General features: G+C 42.7%; 1 protein-coding gene across 1 annotated transcript in view; it reads right to left on the bottom strand.

Moving 5' to 3' along the window:
- The window catches only part of NECAB3 (N-terminal EF-hand calcium binding protein 3), a 145,292-nt gene that overhangs the window by 99,239 nt on the left and 22,620 nt on the right, over positions 1-23,433 (bottom strand). Inside the window, exon 3 of the mRNA XM_077459163.1 lies at positions 23,182-23,290. Coding sequence (XP_077315289.1) covers positions 23,182-23,290 — 109 coding nt within the window. The remainder of the gene's footprint in view (positions 1-23,181; positions 23,291-23,433) is intronic.

Below are 23,433 nucleotides of genomic sequence, written 5' to 3'. Positions count from 1 at the left end.
GCAACACATTATGCTGCGATCTACAGAAATTCAAGAACAGATGAGAAACAAACTAAATAACATGTATCAGTCTGGAAAGGGTTATGCCGCGTACACATGACCAGACTTATGTCCGACAGACTTTCGAAGGAGTTCTGCCGGAGTTCTGACAGAGTTCTGATGGACTTTCCGAATGAGCGGACTTGGCCACACACAATCACACCAAACTCCGACGGATTCGAACGTGATGACGTACGACTGGACTCGAATAAGGAAGTTCATAGCCAGTAGCCAATAGCTGCCCTAGCGTCGGTTTTAGTCCGTCGGAATAGCATACACACGAGCAAATTTTTCGGTAGGAACTGGGTCCGGCAGAGTTCTGGCGGAAAAATTTGAAGCATGTTCCATTTCTAAAGTCTGTCAGACTTTTGCGAATCAAAAGTCCATTGCAGCCCACACACGATCGAATAGTCTGCCGGAATCATTCCGTCAGACTTTGGATGTTGAAAAGTCCGCTCGTGTGTACGGGGGTTTACAGAGGCATTTTTAAGGCTTTGGGACTCCAGCAAACCATGGTGAGAACCATTATCCACAAATGGAGAAAACTTGGAACAGTGCTGAAATTTCCCAGGAGCTGTTGGCCTACCGAAGTCACTCCAAGAGCACAACAAGGACTCATCCAGGAGGTCATAAAAGAACCCAGAAATACATCTAAAAAATGCAGGCCTCACTTGTCTCAGTGTCCATGATTCAACATAAAGAAAGAGACCTGCCAAAAATGGCATCCATGGGAGAGTTCCAAGTTGAAAGCCACTTTTGATCAAAAAGATCACAAAGGCTCATCTCACATTTGCCCAAAAACATCTTGATTATCCCCAGGACTTTTAGGCAAATATTCTGTGGAACGAGGAAACAAAAGTTGAACTTTTTGGAAGGTGTTCATCCCGTTCCATCTGATGTCAACCTAACACAGCATCATAAAAAGAACATCATACCAACAGTCAAACACAGTGGTAGTAATGTGATGGTTTGGGGTTTATTTGCAGCTTCAGGACCCAGAAGACCTGCCATAATTGCTGGAACCATGAATTCTGTGCTCTACAAGAAAATCCTGAAAGAGAATGTCCAGCCATCAGTTCCCGATCTCAAGCTCAAGTACACTTGGGTTATGCAGCAGGACAATGATCCGAAGCACACAGTGGCGGTGCGTCTATAAAGGGCGCAGGAGTGCCGCCCCCCCCGCTCCTGTCACTCTCTAATCATCATAGATAGATTCATGCATTGCATAAATCTATCTATGGTTGCTGCTGACACCCCCTATTCAGGTGCCTGGCCCCTTTTCGGTCACCGGGCACCTGAATTACAGCAGTGGGGGTGTTTTTTGGGATCATCTGATTAGAGCTGTAAGCTCTAATAGGCGTCCAAAACAGTGACAAGTGGGCGCAACGCTGTGCGTTCCTTGTCACTCAGCTCAATGTTAGCAAAGCCGAGGGAATTTGCTTTGCTAACATTGACCCGCCTCTCAGCCAATCAGATGGCCAGGTCTGTTACTGGTCACTTGATTGGCTGAAACGTCAGGCGCTGTGATTGGATGCCTATTAGGCATCCAATCATAGGAGAGGACTGAAGGAGAGGAGGACAGGAGAAGACACATGGAGGGGAGAAGATGCATGGAAGACAACGCCCGCCGTCACCAGCTGCCCCGCTGAGACAGGGTAAGTGCCCAGCAGGGGCGAAGGGGGTTTACATTGGCAGCATTGGATGGCACAGTGGCAGCATGGGATGGGACAGTGGCAGCATTGGATGGGACAGTGGGAACATTTGATGGCACACTGTCATTACTGGGAGCATTTGATGGCACCGTGACAGCATTGGATGGCACAGTGGCAGCATTGGGAGCATTTGATGGCACAGTGGCAACATTGGATGGCATGGTGGCAGTGTTTGATGGCACAGTGGCACCGTTTGATGGTTACAGTGGCTGCGTTTGATGGCACAGTTGCAGTATTTGATGGGCACAGTGGCTGCGTTTGATGGCACAGTGGCTGCATTTGATGGCACAGTGGTACCGTTTGATGGGCACAGTGGCTGCGTTTGATGGCACAGTGGCGGTATTTGATGGCACAGTGGCGGTATTTGATGGCACAGTGAGGCTGCAATTGATGTTTTTTTTTTTTTTTTATTTGTTTGCGCCCCCCCAAAAAATTTTGAGCACCAGCCGCCACTGGAAGCACACCACCAAGTTTACATCTGAATAGCTTACAAAAAAAACAAAATCAAGGTTTTGGAGTGGCTTGGTCAAAGTCCAGACTTAAATCTGATTGAGATCCTGTGGCATGACCTTATACAGATGGTTCATGCTCGAAAACCCTCCAATGTAGCTAAATTAATTAGGCCAAAATTCCTCCATAGCGATGCAAAAGACTCATATCCAGTTATCGCAGACGCTTGATTGCAGTTGTTGCCGCCAGGGGTAGCACAACTAGTTTTTAGGCTTAGAGGGCAATTACTTTTTCACATAGGACCATGCAGGTTTGGAAAGCTTTTTTCACCTAATAAATTAAATCATCGTTTAAAAACGAATTTTGTATTTACTCGGGTTATCTTTGTGTAATATTAAAATTTGATCATCTGAATCATTTACGGTAAATGTGACAGATATGCAAAATTTAAAATCAGGAAGGGAGTAAATACTTTTTCACAGCACTGTATGGGTTATGTGGGCGAAAAAAGTTTAAAGGATGCATTTTAGCCCTGCTGTAGTTCTTTATTAATCCATCCAATCTAGGCTTTTAATAGGGCATTTTATATAGTGCTAATAATTGTAGACATCCCTCATGAAAAACACTTCCATCCCAAAGGGGCGGTTTGCATAACTTTGGGGTTTCTAAGGTGATTAATCAGAAAAATGGTGCAAAAATCAACTACCTTTGATTTTAACTTATCTTTTTTTTCCAGGTCCAAAGTAAATATGGCAGCACCTCCAGAAGAATTCAATGTGAAAGAGCATAGAACCATAATCAAGTCCCTGTTTCTCCAGCGGAAAGGTGTAAAGCAGATCTATGCTGAAATGTCACAAACTTTGGGTGACAGTGGCCCTTCATATGCAACAGTTAAATGTTGGGTTGTCAATTTTAAAACTGGTCATTTTGGTGTTGAAAGTGAGAAACCCAGTGGAAGGCCTGTTTTTTGTCTCTGTGCCTGCAAATGTGAAAGCCATCCATGACATGATCATGGAGGACCAACGACAAGTAAAAAAAGAAAAGTATTGCTACATATCTGGGAAGATCACCTGAGAGAGTTGATGCTATTATTCGCAATGACTTGGAAATGAGAAAGCTTGCAGCAAAGTGGTTCCCAAAACTTTTGACAACTGAACAAAAGAGGAAACGTGGACTTGTGGAGACATCGGTGGCTGTTTTGGAACATTTTGCAAGAAATTTGTCAGATTTCATGGACAAACTGGTAACTGGTGATGAGACATGTATCTACTGTTATGATCCTGAGACAAAGGAACAGACTAAAGAATAGAGGCACAGTGGTCCCCTTAGGCCAAAGAAGTTCTGTGTGCAAAAGTCAGTGCAGAAGGAAATGGCAACAGTTTTTGGGATAAGAAGGGACTTTTGCTGGTGGACTGCCTTCAAAAGGGTTCAACCATCAATGCAACATATTACTGTACTTTATTGACAAAGCTGAGGCAACATATCAAGGAAAAACAAAGACAAAAGCTCTCCAAAGATGTCATCCTGTTGCATGACAATGCCTTGTCACACACTGCAGGTGAAATAATGGCAAAACTGACCTCCTTAGGCTCCAAGTCATGCCCCATCCACCCTATTCGCCCAACCTGGCTCCTGACTTTCATCTGTTCCCCAATCTCAAAAAACACCTAAAGGGACAATTTTGCACTACAACGATTTTGGACAACTAATGCTGCAAATGCGTGGTTAATCCAGCAGTCGGAATAATTTTATTTGCAGGACAAAATCAAGTTTCTCCACCCTAAACTCACTCATTCCCACTATATTATACAAAGTATTGGGCCACCCCCTACAAATTATTTGGTGGAGGACGGATTATGGTGTGGGGTTATTTTTCAGGGGTTAGGCTTGGCCCCTTAGTTCCAGTGAATATAACTCTTAAGGTGTCAGCATATCAACACATTTTGAACAATTTCATGCTCCCAACTTTGTGGAAACAGTTTGGGGATGGCCCCTTCTTGTTCCAACATGACTGCACACCAGTGCACAAAGCAAGGTCCATAAAGACATGGATGAGTGAGTTTGGGGTGGAGGAACTTGACTGGCTTGCACAGAGTTCTGACCTCAACCTGAACACCTTTGGGATGAATTAGAGCGGAGCCTGTGAGCCAGGGCTTCTCGTCCAACATAGGTGCCTGATCTCACAAATGCGCTTCTGGAAGAATGGTCAAACATTCCCATAGACACACTCCTAAACCTTGTGGACAGCCTTCCCAGAAGAGTTGAAGCTGTTATAGCTGCAAAGGGGGGGCCAACTCAATATTGAACCCTTTGGACTAAATCTGGGATGCCATTAAAGTTCAAGTGCATGCAAAGAGTCATCCCAATACTTTTGCCAATATAGTGTATATATCCAAAATTGCTACAAAGTAGATTTCAAGCTGTACGAGAGATCAAATATCTCAATGCGTTTCACAGGGATGCTTCTTCAGGAAGGGGGTGTTCTAAAGATGATAAAGTACACCAAGATATGGCCAAAGGAATCACATAAGGGGCACCACATCCTCAGTACTGTAGAAAAGGAGGTGGGCAACAGCACCAATAAGGTCTAGATATCAAAAACACTATGTAGGGGGTGCAACCATCACAAAAGGTACAAAAAACAGATGTAGCCCAAGCCCCTATGTATGGTAGAAGTCTTGCATAGCCCAGCCCAGATGATGTAGTGCATATGGGTCCGTGAACCCTCATGAAAAGCACAAAAATGGCGTAATTTTCCACTGGGTATAAGACATACTTCAAAAATCTGTGCAGGCGTAATAGAACAAAATAGTTAATGAATACACTTTAAATATTGATTTACTGGAATGACAAAAAGATGGAATAATAATATTTTAATCTCAGAGACTGACTATTCCTTCGTGATTGGTTGACATAATCAGCCGCAATAATATTCCTTTGAACACAGTCTCTGTAATGTCCCCTTTCGGAAACATTATCACTTTAGCTCATTGAAAGGCAGAGCATGGATTTATCTGATTGAAATGAACAATTATGATTATTAAGTCTGCGGCTTGTCTCTTGTGATTTGTTATAGCTGTAGTTATACCAAGAATAACTGTAGAACTGGATATACTTATGTACCCTACTATTCATAGCTGAGATCTTATCAACCAAGCATAATCCAAAATGACCTATTTCAGAATTGAAAGAATGATGTCCAACAGGAAAGGTTTGAGAACTATAACTAAAATTGGCAACTGTCACTGAGACATCTGCGACAAAGAACTTTTGTCTTCATGTGAAAGCTTTGTTTAACTCGGTAAACATAACGCTTAAACTGAATGCTAGGCAGTAAGACACCAATTACTGCAGCTCTGTATTCATTATAACATCATTAAATGTATTTTTTTTTAATGCAAGCAGTGTAAGTACCTGAAGTTGATCTGACATTAGCCTTTTACAGTTCTTGTTCTCAGTACTCTTGTATTTAGTTCATGTACTAAAAAGGAGCAGATAGCAGAGTATCAGAGAGATGAGCTCATCGGTGTGCTGCTTCTCCTTTCACTGTTCAGTCACAAGCTGAGATTGTCTGGTCTCAGAGGTAGTGAATTAAATGACGCTGGCCATCAGAATGAGGCCATCTTGTGGCAGAAAGAAAGTACTGTGGGTGAGAGCAATGGAATGAAAGTGAACTGGTCTTTTATTTTATCTTTTAATGTGTGAATTGTTTTTATCTTATTATTTCTGGATGGAGGACAGTCAAGAAGGATTGAGGGGGAAGTGCAAGGGAGGCTGATCCTGGGTTGGAGCATCCCAATTAGTACACTCCATTGAGTGACATTGGTGAAACCAGTCAGGGACCAGCACTGCTGAAGCTGAGGAACTCTCCTAGCTGCCAGGGGAAGAACTCCTCCAGTGAGGTGGGGGGGGGGGGGGGCAAAGGGAAAGGATAGACAATTTCTGGTGTTAGGGAACTGAATTTCTTCGAAAAACAGATAGGGCAATCTGTGACAAAGACCTGAAGTGCTGAACTGTATGCTGTCTACTGGGCTCTCGGGTTAGGCACATCACAGATCTGGTGGACCTTTAACTGGAAGGGGCTGGGGAAGACCCGGCTGTCATGGTGCACGTTGGTACCGATGACAAAGCCATTAAGCCACCCAATACGAGGATAGTAGGCGACCAATATAAACTACATGGCATGTTCACCAATGCCAGGAGTCTGGCGGAAAAGATGGGTGAACTAGAGATACTGTTGTATGGGGAGGATTTATATTTTGTGGGAATTTCAGAGACTTGGATCAACAGCTCTCATGATTGGCTGGCAACCATTCAAGGGTATACCCTTTATCGCATTGATAGAGAGGGTTAAAAAGGGGGAGGAATATGCCTGTATATCAGGAATAATGTAAAAGTGAATGTGAGAGATTACATCACTAAGGGAGCTAGGGAGGAGGTGAAATCCTTATGGGTAGAACTCCAAAGGGATGAAGCTAAGGGGGAAATAATATTGGGAGCCAACTAGAAATAAAGCATACTAGATTTACTGATTACAAACAATACAGAACTGATCATGGATGTGGAAATATGGGACAATTTAGGAAACAGCGATCACAGGCCAATTGGCTTCAGTATAAATCACACAAATAGGAAACATAAGGGAAATACAAAGACACTGAATTTCAAAAGAGCCAACTTCCCTAAACTACGAACCTTCCTAGAAGATATCAATTGGGATAAAATCTTAGGAACAAAGAACACGGAGGAGAGATGGGTTAGCTTTAAATAAGGACATTAGCCAGTGCATCCCATTGGGTAATAAATTTAAAAGAGCGAATAAAAGTAACGCCAAAGTAAAAATGCATATAAAAGCAAAAGAGAAGGGCCCTGATACTGTCCTGTTAATTTTGACCTTCGCTGTAGGGTGATTGTATAAGGCATTTATCCAGCAAGTCATCTTAGGGCCCACTCCAAATGCCTCCAGTGTGTTCTGCATAAATCCCCAGTCTACTCTGTCAAATGCTTTTTTGGCGTCTATAGACAGTAGTAGTCCTGGGGATTTACTCTCTTTTATCTTTTGTACTAACAGAAGGGTTCTAATGTCATTATCCCTACTTTCCCTACCTGGGATAAAGCCCACTTGGTCAGTGTGCACCAGGTCGTTCATTACTGTCTTCATTCTGCTAGCTAATATCTTGCAAACAACTTCACGTCGGCATTTAATAAGGAGATGGGCTGGTAGCTTGAACATAAAGAGGGGTTCTTTCTTTCCTTAGGAATGATGGTAATCGCGGCCTCTAGTGCTTCCCGTCGTATCTCCCAGTTAGCACCTATCCCATTCATATAAGAACACATTTTGGCCACTAAAATGTCACTGAACTTTTTGTAATATGCGGTTGACAGCCCATCGGGACCTGGACATTTCCCGGCTGGTGATTCATTTAGAGTTTTAAATATCTCCGCTTCCGTTATGGGGTCCTTTAGCGAGCAGAATTTGTCAGGCGGTATTCTTTTTAGGCCAATTTCGTTCAATAGAGCTCTAGTGTTATCTCAACTCTTTTTTACCTTATCTGGAGGATTTTTTGGGGTTATCGAAATATAATTTCCCATAATACTCTTGAAAAGCCCCAGCAATGTCTGGGGTTGAGTATACCTTTTCCCCGTTGCTGGTTTGTATACTTTCAATAAAGTTGGCCCTCATTTTCTTGGTACCTCTCCTTCTTGAGCCGATAGAAGAGCGCTCTGTTTTCCTGTTCAATAAGGTCTTTTAGTTCCTCTCTTTTTTGTGATAATTTCCAATTCTGTACCGTGGTCACCTGGATTATTATGACTCTGTTCAAGGTCGTAAATTTCTATGTATAACTCTTCACCTTTCCGCCTACTCTCCTTTTTTTGCCGCTCCTATTGTGATCAGGGTCCCCCTAATATAGGCCTTGTGGGCCTCCCATACTGTGGCTTCTGAAGTAACATCTGAATTATTTCATGTAAAATACCATTCTAGCTCTTTTTTATCCTATCCACAACCTCTACATCTTGTATCAGGTCTTTATTCAATCTCCATATATTAGTCCTATTATGTACACCCTCTATTTTTAGTTTTATTGATATTGGGGCGTGATCTGAGAAGGTCACAGTTTCTATGTTTGAACTTATTACCGCATTCAGCATCCTATGCTCTACCAAAAATAAATAAATTCTCGAGTATGTCCCGCGTACAGCGGAGTGGAACGTATAGTCACATATTTTTGCATGTTGTATTCTCCATGCATCCATCAATTGATGTTGGTATAATTTCTTTTTAAGTGAATTCCACTGAGCCGTCCCAGTCCGCTGTGCACAGGACATACAATCCACTTCAGAATCCATACAAAAATTAAAGTCCCCAGCCATGATTGCCCCACCTATCTTAAAATCCATAAACTTCTCCACCACCCCTAATAAAAATGTTATTGGATTCCTATGGGATCCATAGATATTTGCTATGGAATACATCATTTATTCTACCCCTTAGAAGCAAATAGCGCACTTCCGGGTCCACCTTTCTCTCTTCAGGGCTGAACCTTACTCCTCTAGCAAATCCTATAGCAACTCCCTTGGCTCATTTGGTTGGAGAGTCCCCATAGTACCACACTGGATATTCGAATGACCATATTTTAAGATTTGAGTCCTGAGAGATGTGCGTCTCCTGGAGTAAAACAACATCAGCTTTGAGGTACTTCAATTCTCTTAAGATGTAATGGAATGTATAATGGGACTCGACAGGGCTGTCCCCATTATTGTTTTCCCTATCATTAGAACCGCTGCTGGCCAGGGTAAGACAAAATCCTGATATTAGGGGGATACAGATTGATAATGAGCAACATAAAATAGCGGCATATGCCGATGATATTTTGTTTTACATTACAAGCCCTAGGACGACCCTCCCTAACTTACTGAAAACTTTAAAAACTTACGGCGATGTAGCAAATTTTAAAATGAATCCCTCAAAATCAGAAATATTCAATATAAGCATTATGCCACAAGAGGAACGAATTTATAAACAGGACTTCCCATTTATATGGAGGGGCACCGAGCTAAAGTATTTAGGAGTTAAAATAATACCCACACTCGAAACCATGTATCAACAAAATTTTATCCCTCTATTAAATGATATCAAAACGGATTTAAATAAAATAGCTTCTAGACAAAGGTCTTGGATTGGTAGGATAAACAGCTTTAAAATGATAATCCTACCTAAAATATTATATAAAATGCAAATGTTTCCAATTTTAATCCCAGATACATATTTAAAAAAATTAAACATGTTACTAGTAGTAGGTTAGTAGTAGGTTCACTTGGCAGAATAAAAAGCCCCGAATAAGTTTGGTGGTATTAACGAGAGATAAGGCAAAAAGGGGCTTGGGGGAACCAGATATTAAAACTTACTACAAAGCAATTCTTATGGCATGGGTGGTTGAATGGGTAAAAAAAAATAAAGAAAAAAGTTGGGTCAAATTGGAAAGTATGATTAGTAAGGTTACTCTCGGGAAAGTGATATGGATCCCGACACACATGAGAGATTTAGATGGGCACACTCACACAATTACACAGATAGCTATGGCAATGTGGGATGGGGTATACAAAAGGGAAAAGTGGGAGTACAATTCCCCACTGATACCACTAAGCGACACGTACTATTTTGCACCAGGGAAAGAGAAGTTTTTCAGTAAGTGGATTAAGCAAAAAGACGCACAATTAAAAGATATTACAATCAATGGTAAAATATGCACTTTTCAGGAATTGACTAATAAAAAAGATGTTTTGGTAATAAATAGGTGGAGGTATGCACAGCTGAAACACTTTGTGGAGTCCCTCCCCCAACCGATCAGGTCGGAGGACAGCCTGCTCCCATTAGGCTGTGCTTGGTGATAGATGGTAGGAGAGGGATTTTGAGAATTTACAAAATTTTGAACAGACTAAAAATATTGGGGCCCCCACCATTTATCAAAAAATGGGAGGAAGAGATGGGAACATGAGGCATGGAGGTAGATGTTTGTAAAATATTACGGTTGACACATGCTATATCACCAGATTGTAGCTTGTTAGAAATGAATTACAAGTGCCTGGTACGATGGTATATAACTCCAGATAAAATACACCAATTTCAAAGGGAGGCCTATAATCTATGTTGGAGGGGATGTGCAGAATTCTAAACTATGTTCCATATTTGGTGGACATGCCCCAAAATAAAAAAGTATACTGGAAAGAAGTAATACTAACAATAGAAGAAATCACTGGCACTAAAATATCGGAGGAGCCATGGGTTTGTCTGTTCCATGGGGTTAGTATGTCTATCAAACAATATAGGAGATCACTGCTGCCTCATCTCCTAAATGCAGCAAAAAGTTTAATCCCCAGACAGTGGAAGGACCCAGAGAGCCCTTCATTGAAGAGCTGGCTAGGTAAAATTAACAAAACTTGTAACATGGAGTCCCTAAGGTACAGTGGTGAAATAGGAGAAGGGTTTGAAAGGAGATGGAAAGAATGGGTAAAGTACAAGCAATCACTGAGATACGCCATGAGTGTAAGTGAAGGTGAGGGGGCAGGACTGTAGATAGGTATTTGGAGAGATTCGGGGGTGGGTTGAGGGGGGGATCGGGGGGGGGGGCGGGAGGAGGAAGTAATATGAGAGTAATATGAGAAGTAATGTGAGACTATTTGTATATGTATAAACAGGGCTGGTGGTGGCAAATCGGCTGAATTTGTTTTGTATGAAGCTTTATATCTTAAAAAAATAATCCTAATAAAGAAATGGAAAAAAAGCAAAAGAGAAGGCCTTGAAAAATATACAAGGTTGAGGGATCATCAGCATTCAAACTTTATAAAGAATGCAACAAGAAATGTAAGGGTGCAATTAGGGCAGCTAAGATAGAACACAAAATACACATAGCGGAAGAGAGCAAAACAAATCCCAAGTATGTAAACAGTAAAATATGGAGGACAGACCATATTGGCTCCATAAAGAATAAGGAAGGACATCTGGTTACAAAGGATGGGGAGATGGTAAAGGTATTTAATTTATTCTCCGCCTCAGTCTTCACAAGGGAAACGGGGGGATTCAGTAATCAAAACTGCAGTCTTTATCCTCGTGACACATCACAGGAAGCACCCTCATGGCTAACAGGGGACAGAATTAGAATTAGACTTGGGGAAACTTAACATTAATAAATCACCGTGACTGGATGGCTTGCATCCGAGAGTACTTAGGGAACTCAGTCAAGTAGATGCAAGACCATTGTTTCTAATTTTCATCAGTCTACTGACTGGAATGGTACCAGCGGATTGGAGAAAAGCCAATGTAGCGCCAATATTTAAAAAAGGCCCAAAATACATCCCTGGGAATTACAGACCAGTTAGCCTAACATCAATAGTATGCAAGCTCTTGGAGGGTATGATAAGGGACTATATACAAGATTTTAGTAAAGAAAACTGTATCATCAGCAGTAATCAGCATGGATTCATGAAGAATCGTTCTTGCCAAACCAATCTATTAACCTTCTATGAGGAGGTAAGTTGCCATGAAGATAAAGGAAGGCCCATAGATGTGGTGTATCTGAATTTTGCAAAAGCATTTGATACAGTTCCCCATAAATGTTTACTGTACAAAATAAGGTCCTTTGGCATGGACCATAGGGCGAGTACATGAATTGAAAACTGGCTACAAGAGCGAGTTCAGAGGGTGGTAATAAATGGGGAATACTCTGAATGGTCAGGGGTGGGTAGTGGGGTCCCACAGGGTTCTGTGCTGGGACCAATCCTGTTTAATTTGTTCATAAACAACCTGGAGGATGGGGTAAACAGTTCAATCTCTGTATTTATATACTAAGCTAAGTAGGGAAATAACTTCTCTGCAGGATAAAAAAGTATCACGGACAGTACTCAATTTTCTCTGTCACAATTGCACTAATGCGGCTACAATCACATTAAGTAAGAAGATCTGAACAAATGAATAGGATGGGTAACTACATAGCAAATGAGGTTTCTATTGATGAATACAGTTTAGGGACACACAACTCTAGTTCCTGCATGCAGAGGTGACTGCATAGGATGCTGCAAGAGAAGGGAGCCACCTTAAATAGATAACTCAGGGCAACGAGATACAATGTTATGGGTTATGCAGACTTATCTCACTTCAGCCATTCATTAGGAGGGTTATTGCCAATGATGTGGGCTGGGGAAAACGAAAAAATATCCAAGGAGTCCTTTTAGAAGGGTCCTTAGCTTCCCAGGCTCTCCAGGTGACAAAGTAGTGTTGAAGAGCCTTTCACCTTTCAAACATTTCCAGGAGAGGGTGTAGTGTTGGGGTGTCCTTGGTTTCCCAGGGCTGCTGCCTAGGGAGTTGGTAGCTGATGAAAAGGCCCTTTTGCCTACCAGATCCTGAAGATTGGGAACAGGCCTATGCTAGGGTCTGGAAATCAGGAAGGTGGCTGTTACAGGGGAGCACATTCAGAGAAGATTGCTCAGCTTATTGCTATTCATATTGCTAGTCTTGCTATGCCACTATTTTTGGGTATCTGTAATCTCTATCCCTCTCTGCCCCGAAAACTTTGGGCAAAAAAAAAAAAACCCACAAGAAGTGATCGATGGAATGGATGTCAGTCATTGAGTCACCAATGGTGGGTCTGGGAGTGCTTGGGGCAACAGTAGGTCAGTGCACCATTTGTGAAGTTTGGAAGGACCCAATAATATAGTGGCTCCTTAGGGGTTAAGCTCAACAATAGCAGAGGGTGCAAAAAAGCCCTAGGTCAGGAAAGGGGAACTCAATGGTTAAAAATAAGTGAACTTCTGCCAAGTCTACAAAAGGAATAGTCTATGTCTGTTGTTGAACGTTTAACACAATGATGTTGTCCCCACCCAACATGTTATTGGTAAAAATAAGACCCCCATTCCTAGAGTGCTTTGTTTAATAGTATTCTGCATCTCTTGGAAATTTGAATTCCAACATTAGAGGAGATAAAGGCCAATTTGGGATTCATCTGTCATAATTTAAATAAAATCGAAAAGACTGTAAGTCTCATGTTAGCAGTTTAGATGATATAACAACTTCGTTGCCATGGGAAACATTTAAAAAGAACCAATGAAACATCTGGAAAACAATACAGAAAATAGTTCCCATTGGAACAAATTAAGAATAATTAGACATCCTGAAAAAAAAACAGAAGTAATCAGATAGCACAATTAGCCCATAACTAGCTGGCAAAAATGATTCACCAAAGATATCTTATGCGTGTTATTTATGATGGAACGGAGATGTAGTCTCTCCGATAGACCATTATTTCCATCCATTCAATGCTTCTTAAACTGTTGAATTTTAGAAGTTGCATTATTAAGGACTAGAAAATTAGATGTTATTTTAAAAAATAATGAGCTTCTTTAATGGAACATGCTTTGTGATGCGCCACAACTCACATAGTTAATAGTTACATAGTTAGTCAGGTTGAAAAAAGACGCAAGTCCATCTAGTTTAACCAGTTCCCGACCAGCGCACGCCGATGTACGTCGGCAGAATGGCACAGGCAGGCAAATGGGCCCCCGTGAGTCCGGTCGTGGGCATACCCGCGATCGTCTCACGGGGCGGCCGAATGAAGAAATGCAGTTGTAAACAGCATTTCTCCATTCTGCCTAGCAACTAGTGACGCTGATCTCTGCTCCATGTGATTGGAGCAGAGATCAGTGTTCACTAAATGAAAGCCCAGCCCCCAACAATTAGTAACACGCCCCTAGGAACACTTAACCCCTACACTGCCACCCACTGGTTAACCCCTTCACTGCCAGTGTCATTTACACAGGAATTTACACATTTATATAGCAGTGATTTCGGTATAAATGACAATGGTCCCAAAACGGTGTCAAAAATGTCCGATGTGTCCACCATAATGTCGCAGTCACAATAAAAATCGCTGATCACCGCCATTACTAGTAAAAAAAAATTATTAATAAAAATGCCATAAAACTATCCCCTATTTTGTAAACGCTATAACTTTTGCGCAAACCAATCAATAATCGCTTATTGCGATTTTTTTTACCAAAAATATGTAGAATACGTTTCGGCCTAAACTGAGGCAAAAAAAAGTTTTTTTATATATTTTTGGGGGATATTTATTATAACAAAAAGTTAAAAATAATGCGTTTTTTTCAAAATTGTCGCTCTATTTTTGTTTATAGCGCAAAAAATAAAAACCGCAGAGGTGATCAAATACCACCAAAAGACAGCTCTATTTGTGGGAAAAAAAGGACGTCAATTTTGTTTGGGAGCCACGTTGCATGACCGCGCAATTGTCAGTTAAAGTGACGCAGTGCCGAATCGCAAAAAGTGGTCTGGTCTTAAGCCAGCAAAATGGTCCGGTCTGTAAGTGGTTAACCAATCAAGCTCCAACGAGGATAAAAATTCCTTCCTGATTCCCTGGAAGGCAATCGGGTCTTCCATGGATCAACTACCCCTGGCATCAATACCTCTAAAAAATAGTATCTAGTTATATTTTGTTCATTTAGGAATGCATCCAGCTCTTTCTTCTTCGAGAATAGCATAAATTTTGTTTTGCAGCGCTGGGGGCATCTTTAAAAATTCCGCCCCCAACTGCCCATTATTTATAAATCCGCCCACAAGGTGTAGAAATACACCTCACAGACATTAACTCACCACGTGAGCGCAGGACACAATCTGACAGAAATTATTCTGTATTCTGTCGGCTATTATGTGCGCAGGCGCCATCTCGCCGTCCATACAGCGCTTGCGTGACGCATGTGCTGTTCATCCCGGGCACTTCTCGATAGCGGGCATTTCTCGACACAACATCGGCTAACCTGAACCATGTCAATACATGATCGAGGGCAGGTAGTATGCAGGGCCACCCCCCAACATTCAAGTGAATACAGAAGTCCGCCTCCTCTGCCTCCTGCCCTCTGCAGCAATGCTGGAGACAAAAGATAGGGCTCTGGCGTCAAGAGGGGACTGTGTGATTGAGGAGCTCTGTTATGGAGGATGTATGATGGGGAGGCCCTGATGTTAAAGGGGATGTCTAATGTATAGGGCAGACTGATGTGATGGGGAGCTCTCATGTATAGGTAGGCCTATGATGTAAAAGGGGGGCACTGATGTTATGGAGGGCCTCTGATATAAAGGGGTGACTCTGGTTTCATGGGACCTCTGATATCATTGGGGCCCTCTTATGTAAAGGGGTGACTCTGATGTGATGGGGGGCCTCTGATGGGATTGGGGACTTCTCATATGAAGGGGGACTCTGATTTGATGCGGTGACCTCTGATGTGAAGGGAGGATTCTGATATAAAGGGGGACCTCTCATGTGAAAAGAGGACTCTGATTTGATGAGGGGACCTATGCTGTGAAGGAAGGGCTCTGATTTGATGAGAGGATCTCTGTTGTGAAGGGAGGGCTCTGATTTTATGGGCCGACCTCTGATATAAAGGGGAACCTTTGATGTAAAGGGGGACCCTCTGATGTAAAGGGAGGGCTCTGATTTGATGGGATGACCTCTGATTTAAAGGGGGACTTTGATTTAATGGCGTGACCTCTAATGTGAAGGGGGGCTTTTGATGTAAAGGAGGACCTCTGATGTGAATGGGAAAGCTCTGATTTGATGGGGCGACCTCTGATATGAAGGGGGACCTTTGATGTAAAGGGGGACCCTCTGATGTGAAGGGGGAACCTCTGATGTGAAGGGGGACTCTGATTTGATGGAGCGACCTCTGATGTGAAGGGGGACTTTTGATGGAAAGGGGGGCTCTGATTTGATGGGGTGACCCTTTGATGTTCAGGGAGGCTCTCATGCATAGGGACATCTGTGATGTATAAGGGGGGTACTGATGTGATGGGGGGCCTCTGGTTTAATGGGGGGACCTCTTATGTGAAGGAGTGACCCTGATGTGATGGGTTTTGGGGACCTCTGATATGAAGGTGGACACTGATTTGATGGGGCGACCTCTGATTTAAAGGTGGGCTGCTGATATAAAGGGGGACTTCTGATGTGAAGGGGGGCTTATAAATTAGGGGCACCTCTGATGTGAAGGAAAGGCTCTGATCTGATGGGGGACCTCTGATGTGAAAGGAGGGCTCTGATTTGATGGGGGGACCTCTGATGTGAAAGGAGGGCTCTGATTTGATGGGGGGACCTCCGATGTGAAAGGAGGGCTCTGATTTGATGGGGGGGACCTCTGATGTGAAGGGAGACCTAAGCAGACAGAAGATGATTGGAGACCTCTGATGTGAAGGGGGGGGCTTTGGTTTAAATGGGGCAACCTCTTATGTGAAGGTTGTATACATCGTCCCAGGTTTAGGTTTCCCATTAATAATGTTAAATTTTTTACATTTTAGACTGGGGTACCTCAAGATTTTGTATACTTTTATAGGGTGTTGCAACTGAAAAAAAAAAGGCTGAGAAACATTGATATATATAATCATGGCTCTGCTAAACAACAGATAAAATAAACAGACATCTTTTCGAAGATGCGGTATAATTCCTCTGGAATAAAATTTATTGTAGTAAAGCTATAATCTTAAAGATTTATCTCAAATTGTTAATGCACCCTGCTGAGAGAACGACTGAGACCAAACGAGGCTTTGCTATAAACCATAATTGGTTGCTGCATCAATTGTCTCTGTCAATGACTCAGAGTAATTCTACATATCACCAGGCATATTCACCGCACAACCTTGAGTCATTTCTCTTCATACAAGTGTGTTCTTTTATATTTATTCTCCTTTATTTTATTTTTTTCTATAGTTCTCCATTCCTTACAGATGTCTTCCAGACAAAGGGCCAACATAAATGAGCTAATCCTTGTCAATCTTCTTCTGATCCATGGTTTCAAACAGTCTGTGGATTCAATGTTCCCTCTTTCCTGACTTTTGACTGTTGACAGTTTAATTGTTTCCAGTTTTCCTCCATCAAGAACTTTTATTTCACATGAATAGCGATGTAGAGCACTTAAAGCGGAACTCCGGGCAATCAGATAAATACACAGATGAAATAAAAGGGAGCAGCTTTAACCCTGGTTGCACGCATAAATAGTCTAAAACTAGCCTCTTCGGCTGATCTAAAGACAGCGATAGATGATCTATCTAGAGCAGAGCAGGAATTTCTGCATGACCCCACAACGAACATGGTGAAAAGGCCGGTAAGTTACTGGCCTACCTGGTACATTGCGAGGACCGCCCTGCTGTAGTAATTTCACTTAGCTCTGATGATGGCACGATGATACTAGAACCCAGAAAAGTCACTAAGATATTCAGGGGCTTCTACACCAACCTATACACCTCGACAGTAGGAGATGCTCAACCAACCATTGAATCTTTTCTAGGCGAGATACAACTACCACACCTTACGGACCAACAGATGAGGGATCTTGATAGACTCCTCTCCACAGAGGAAATAGCTGAAGCCATAGCGGCCTTCCCCCGCTCCAAGTCACCAGGTTCCGATGGACTCCCGGTGGAACTTTATTCTACATACTCCGAGTTTCTAGTCCCTAGACTCCACAAACTATACAGCCATATATTCGAGACCTCCATTATGCCCTCCTCAATGCGTAAAGCCACGATAGTATTAATCCCCAAACCTGGTAAGGACACACACCATCCAGAATCATATCGCCATATATCCCTATTGCAAGTCGATGTCAAGGTCCTTGCTAAGATCCTGGCTACCCGCCTCAACACGGTTATTCTTTCCCTCATACATGATGACCAAGCGGGTTTCATGCCAGGAAGGAATACCTTCTTTAATTTGAGGAGACTATTCATTAATCTGCAGACGCAACATGACAATACGGCACTAGAATGGTAGTTGCGCTGGACACAGCAAAGGCATTTGATTCAGTCGAATGGACCTACCTATGGTCATGCTTGGGCCCATAACGGAGACAGTCAGCACCTAAGCCGACGACACACTGCTATCTATTGACGGATCGACATACGCACTCCAAAAGGCCTTAGCCACTATAGAACGATTTGGCTCCTTCTCAGGGCTAAAAATGAATTGGGACAAATCACAAATGCTCCCATTAGATAGCTTCCCAGAGACCCAAGTACAGGCTCAACTCCCTCTACAAAGAGTCGATCGTATTAAATATCTAGGTATACACGTTACCAGGACACCAGCAGACTATGTCAGACTAAATGTACAACCTCTCTTTGATATGCTCAAGCACAAGACTTAAATTTGGACCAGATTGCCGCTGGGAGTCATGGGGCGCATCAACCTTGTTAAAATGGCGTTGTTACCCAAAATCTTATATATACTCTGGCACTCCCCGGTATATCTGGTGCTTTGGCACTACAAGGCGATGGAAATTATCCTTAACAAATTCATATGGGGGAAAAGTATGCATAATCTTCCATGGCACAATTTGAAGAACCCTACTGATTTGGGAGGAACATCACTACCTGAGCTCAATATGTATTATATGGCAGCACAACTATCACAACTGTTCCATATTGAGAAATCTGATAGAGCAAGATTCTTAACCTTCCTTTGCCCCAAGTGGTCCCACTGAACCAGGGACCCCCTTGTAACCATTATCGGTCGAACGCAAAATCTCAACTTATCCAAAGACAGAACATCTTTATTACACCATTACAGATCTATCTGGGACATAATGATGACCAAAATGCAATCACCAGCACTGCATGAACACACTCCCCTTTGGTTTAATCTTGACCTACCAGAGGTTCGCTCCCTACCAGTCTCGGAACTATGGTAATCCAGGGGGCATACTACCTATGCCACTTGATCTCCAACGGTGATCTAAAACAATTCGATATGCTAAGAGACAAATTTGGACTCCCGGCCTCACTATTTTCCGTTATCTTCAGCTCCGTCATGCTTTTAGAATGCAATTCTCAACAGGTTTTACCCCACTTGAAGTGAACCCCTTTGTGGCTGTAATATGTAGCTCGGACCCCAAAAAACTGATATCTACATTCTACAATATGTTACTCGCGCCCTCTGCGAGCAGGTCAGCCTATGCACTAAAGGGTAGGTGGGAGGAAAATGTTGGGGCACTCGAGGATGAGGAATGGTGTGAAGCCCTAGATCATTGCAAACTGGTATCCCCCAAATTGTCAGATCGCCTCACACAGATATACATCGCCCATCGGGCATACCTTACCCCAACTAGAGTGTCGACGTACAGACAGGACCAAACAGCCAACTGTCCTACGGTGCACCCGGGCTTCGGGCACATTCTACCACCTGATCTAGGATTGTCCCAAGATGCAGGGCTTTTGGGCACAAGTAGTCCAATTCCTTCACGACACTATGGGATCCCCCATCACATTAAACCCCAAATTGTGCCTACTAGGCATATACCCCAAACCAGACATCAACAAATTCAGCAAGATATTCCTAAATGAAATGTTATTCTCTGCTAGAAAAACCATGGCAAAACAGTGGATGAGGCCTACCCCACCTGCGTTTAAAATGTGTCTAATGGAAGTAAACAATGGTTTAAAATACAAAAAAACTATTTATCTACATAGAGGTTGTCCTTCCAAATATGGTAAAATTTGGGATAAGTGGTTACAAGCCCCAGAGACTATATAATGAAGCCCCCTCCAGATACTTTTTATATATATATATATATATATATATATATATATATATATATATATATATACAAATTGTTGAGCTCCTAATATCACTCTCAGTGGAGTGGGAACCATTAGAAGGATGATTATTTGCTGTGCTATGTGTGCTATGTTTACATATTTTCTGTCGTATTACCCTGCACTGTAAACCCCCTATTATTTCTAATTGCAATCTCCTCCCTATATGGGATCTTCTTCCATGCCTCATGCTGTAATTATTGTCACCCTCATTGACATTTACTGTGATAATATTCTTACTGTATACTTTATTGAACGTACCAATAAAATCCAGTTGGATTGAAAGGGAGCTGCTTTACCTGGCAAAAGATTTGTATCTCTATCCATCTAGTTCTTATATTTATTTAGCTCTATCACAGGGCACATTCCTGTTTGGCAAGGCAGGGGACCTGCTTTATCTCTGCTGCAGTTATGTATTACATACAGGTCTAGTCCTTCCACCAGCTTGTGACTGGACAGTTAAAAGAGAAGCAGCAAACTGATGAGCCCATCTCTCTGTCACTCTTCTGTCTATTCCTATAAACATGAAGCACAGCTGATGGACATTTGTTGCATCTTCCCTTCTCAGTCTGCGCTCTGCTGTACATGGACTGGAAGAGGCTAATACCAGGTGAGATCCAGATAAAAAAAAATGTAGCACTCTCCTAGGTTTAGGAAAGGTTGCTATATAAATGTAATTTTGCTCCACTTTAATCAGTGGAGTAGGGATTGATTGATTAGGGCTGCTCAGGTTTTCACAAGCTGCTGCTCTGCTCCTTCCCCCTGTATTCTAGAAATCTACTCTAGAACATAGTGGGAGGGAAGGCAGAGGCTGCATTCTGAATATTTATTCAGCCAATCCCTGGGGAGGTGTGCCCAGAAGGTGGTATTAGAGCCCATAAATAGTTTTATTCTAAGTGGCAAGGGAGGATTGCAGCATGCAAGACATGGAAGACAGAAAACAGATTCTGCTATGCAAATACTTGCATATTGGGTCTGGTGTGGGTCTCCAGGGAGGACACGAGCAGGAACTTACTCTGCTCGAGTAATTTTGCTGCAGTATGTCACATCTTGCGGCATTTAATAGAGATGCCAGCACTCATAAAAATGTGGGCATTCAATAGGGATGCAGGCACTCAGTAGAGGATGTCGGCATTCAGGGAGGGACAGTAGGCTGGTAGCCTAGGGAACCCGTCGGAGGAGGAATAAAGATTTATCAGGCTATGCACAGTGTGTAGGATACACTATGGGCATGGCTATGGAGGGGGGGGGGGGCAAAGGGATATCTGCCCCTGGTGGTGCATTGAAGGGGAGCATCTTGGTCACAGAACCAAAGCAGTAAGCTTCTGTCCCCTTCCACCAGCCTGATCACCACCTATAAGACTTTTGTTTGCTTAGACTTGCCTCTGTTCAGTCTCTGTATCTTCTGTCTGCGTAGTATTCTAAGCTCTAGAACAGGGAGCTGTGTCTCCACCCGTAGCGCCCTGGGGTTTAGTCAGGGAGCTCCTCACCAAATTCCTTGTCAGGAGTAGCTACTGTGGATAGTCGTTAGAGATCCATTGATTTCTCCCTAAGATTGGCCTTGTTGTGCTCTATGGAGTCAGGTGATCTATGTTCTGTGCCACCTGGACCACCATCTGGGTGGATGTCTGTTGTCTGCCCCGGGCTGCTAGGCTGGAGATTGGGCCTATCCCAGGGGACATCTGGCTGCCAGGCTGTGTGAGGGCCTATCCAGAAGTAAGAGGGCAGCGCAGAGTTGGGACTGCGGCCTGCAGTTCAACCCAAGGTGGCGGTTCTGCTGGCCAGAGAACCTGACATGGTTGGAGGTAGAAGGGAAGCTGTCGTCACCTTTACCAGGGACCATAGTGAATAACTGAAGCAAGTAGCAGAGTAACATTCTCACAAATCTGAAAACTTTAGGCAGTGATCAAGTCAGGGACCCAACCAGCAGAGGTAATGCTTGCAGAGCATCCTTGAGTGTCAAGCCAGGGGCCGAGCCAGTCAGCAGGGGTGAAGCTTGAAAGTTATCTGGAGTGCCAAGCTAGGGACCCAGCAGGGAAGCGTCGGTGACATTTGCGGGAGATTCCACTGCAAAAGCTTTGAGGAGCTCACAGGATTCAGAGTAAGCGAATCAGAGAGTCCAGTGAGAGATCAGGAGCTCCAGGGGCTGAAGAGCTACAAGGAGACATTGTAGTGAAGCTGAGAGAACTGTTAAACTTTGCGTTAGGAACTGTTAAATACTGCTGCCATAGGAGACAGCAAATTTGCACGTGCAGAAGTGGCACCTGGCTGGGGCCTTTCCCTGTACGACTGTCTTCCAATTGAAATCTCTGAGTCTGCCTATTGAAATTGCAACCACTTAAGGGTGTGCCAGCCCTAACCCCCTTTCCTTTGCAAAATAAAAAAAGGACTGTTAAAAGAAATAAAACCTCTTTTGCATATCAGAAATGTCTGGCGCCCAATGGCTTTCACCATCTTTGCACCCGCTATGCCTCACAACCAACCACATATTGAAGGATGTCAACGGTCTGTGGCCTCAAAGATTCACAATAGACTGGAAGAGGTTAGAAATTCTGCTATTTTTGCATATTTCCAAATGATTGATAATTTACAATTACTGAAGCAGGCTAAATATAACTAAAAAACACAGAGAAACCAGTAGTTGTCATTATTTGTAATCTGGTTTAAAAAAAAAATGGTTGATCAGTCTAAAACACCCAGACCTATTTTTTGTCCTAATCCGGGCCTAGTGGAATGTGTAAGAAATACAGAAATAAGAAAAGCTATTTTCCATTGTGGTTCCTGCAACTGGCTTTCATCTATAAGGCTCACCAGAGATTGTTATATCAGCACATGCAAGGTCATCCTCAAAGTAACTACCAAACATATAAGATGTGTGCAACTCTAGACATGGTCCATGTGAAGAGAGAGCAAGTAATGGATCATCGGTGACCAGAGAGTTTCCAGTCTACTTGGATACAGTCACAACACCTCCCATATATTGGCCTGTCATATTATTGGTAGCTACATCATCACTTGTGTTTGGCCCATATGGTGGTTGCAGCACCATTGACCATTATTTATTCATATTCCATTGGAGCGCAGGAATAACTATTCTATTTAATTATTGGCAGCTTCACACAGTCATAGAGAGTGCAAAATCAGTCTCACTTTTGCAGAGAAACCAATCAGCTTCTAACCTTAGCTTTTTCAATTAAGCTTTGACAATAAAACCTGCAAGCTGGTTTTTATACAGAAGTGAGACTGATTTTGCACTCTCCAGCTTTAGTAAATAAAACCCCATTGTGTCCTCCTGTATGTCCAGCCTAAGCCTTCCATCTCTTATGATTTACATACTTGCTTTGCTGACTGTCTATCCGGGTGAACATTTTTCGTAGTTCCTCTTGATTAAGGACTCCATCAGAAAAGTACGTCTGGAATTCTTCAAATGACAGTTTGCCGTCATCTGGAAAAAAGACAGATATATAATAGCAGAATACACATTATTCTGTTATATCAAAGACAGAATCATATCAAATTAGCTTCAAGTACACCACATCTGTTCGGGGGTAATGAGTGATGATGATATTTAAATATTGTTTGTGACCA

The sequence above is a fragment of the Lithobates pipiens genome, unplaced genomic scaffold (assembly GCF_037356315.1).
Source record: "Lithobates pipiens isolate NorthernLeopardFrog02 unplaced genomic scaffold, aLitPip1_a1.2 Scaffold_28, whole genome shotgun sequence".
NCBI classification, from domain to species: Eukaryota; Metazoa; Chordata; class Amphibia; order Anura; family Ranidae; genus Lithobates; species Lithobates pipiens.
This window is presented reverse-complemented; position numbering and strand designations above follow the sequence as displayed.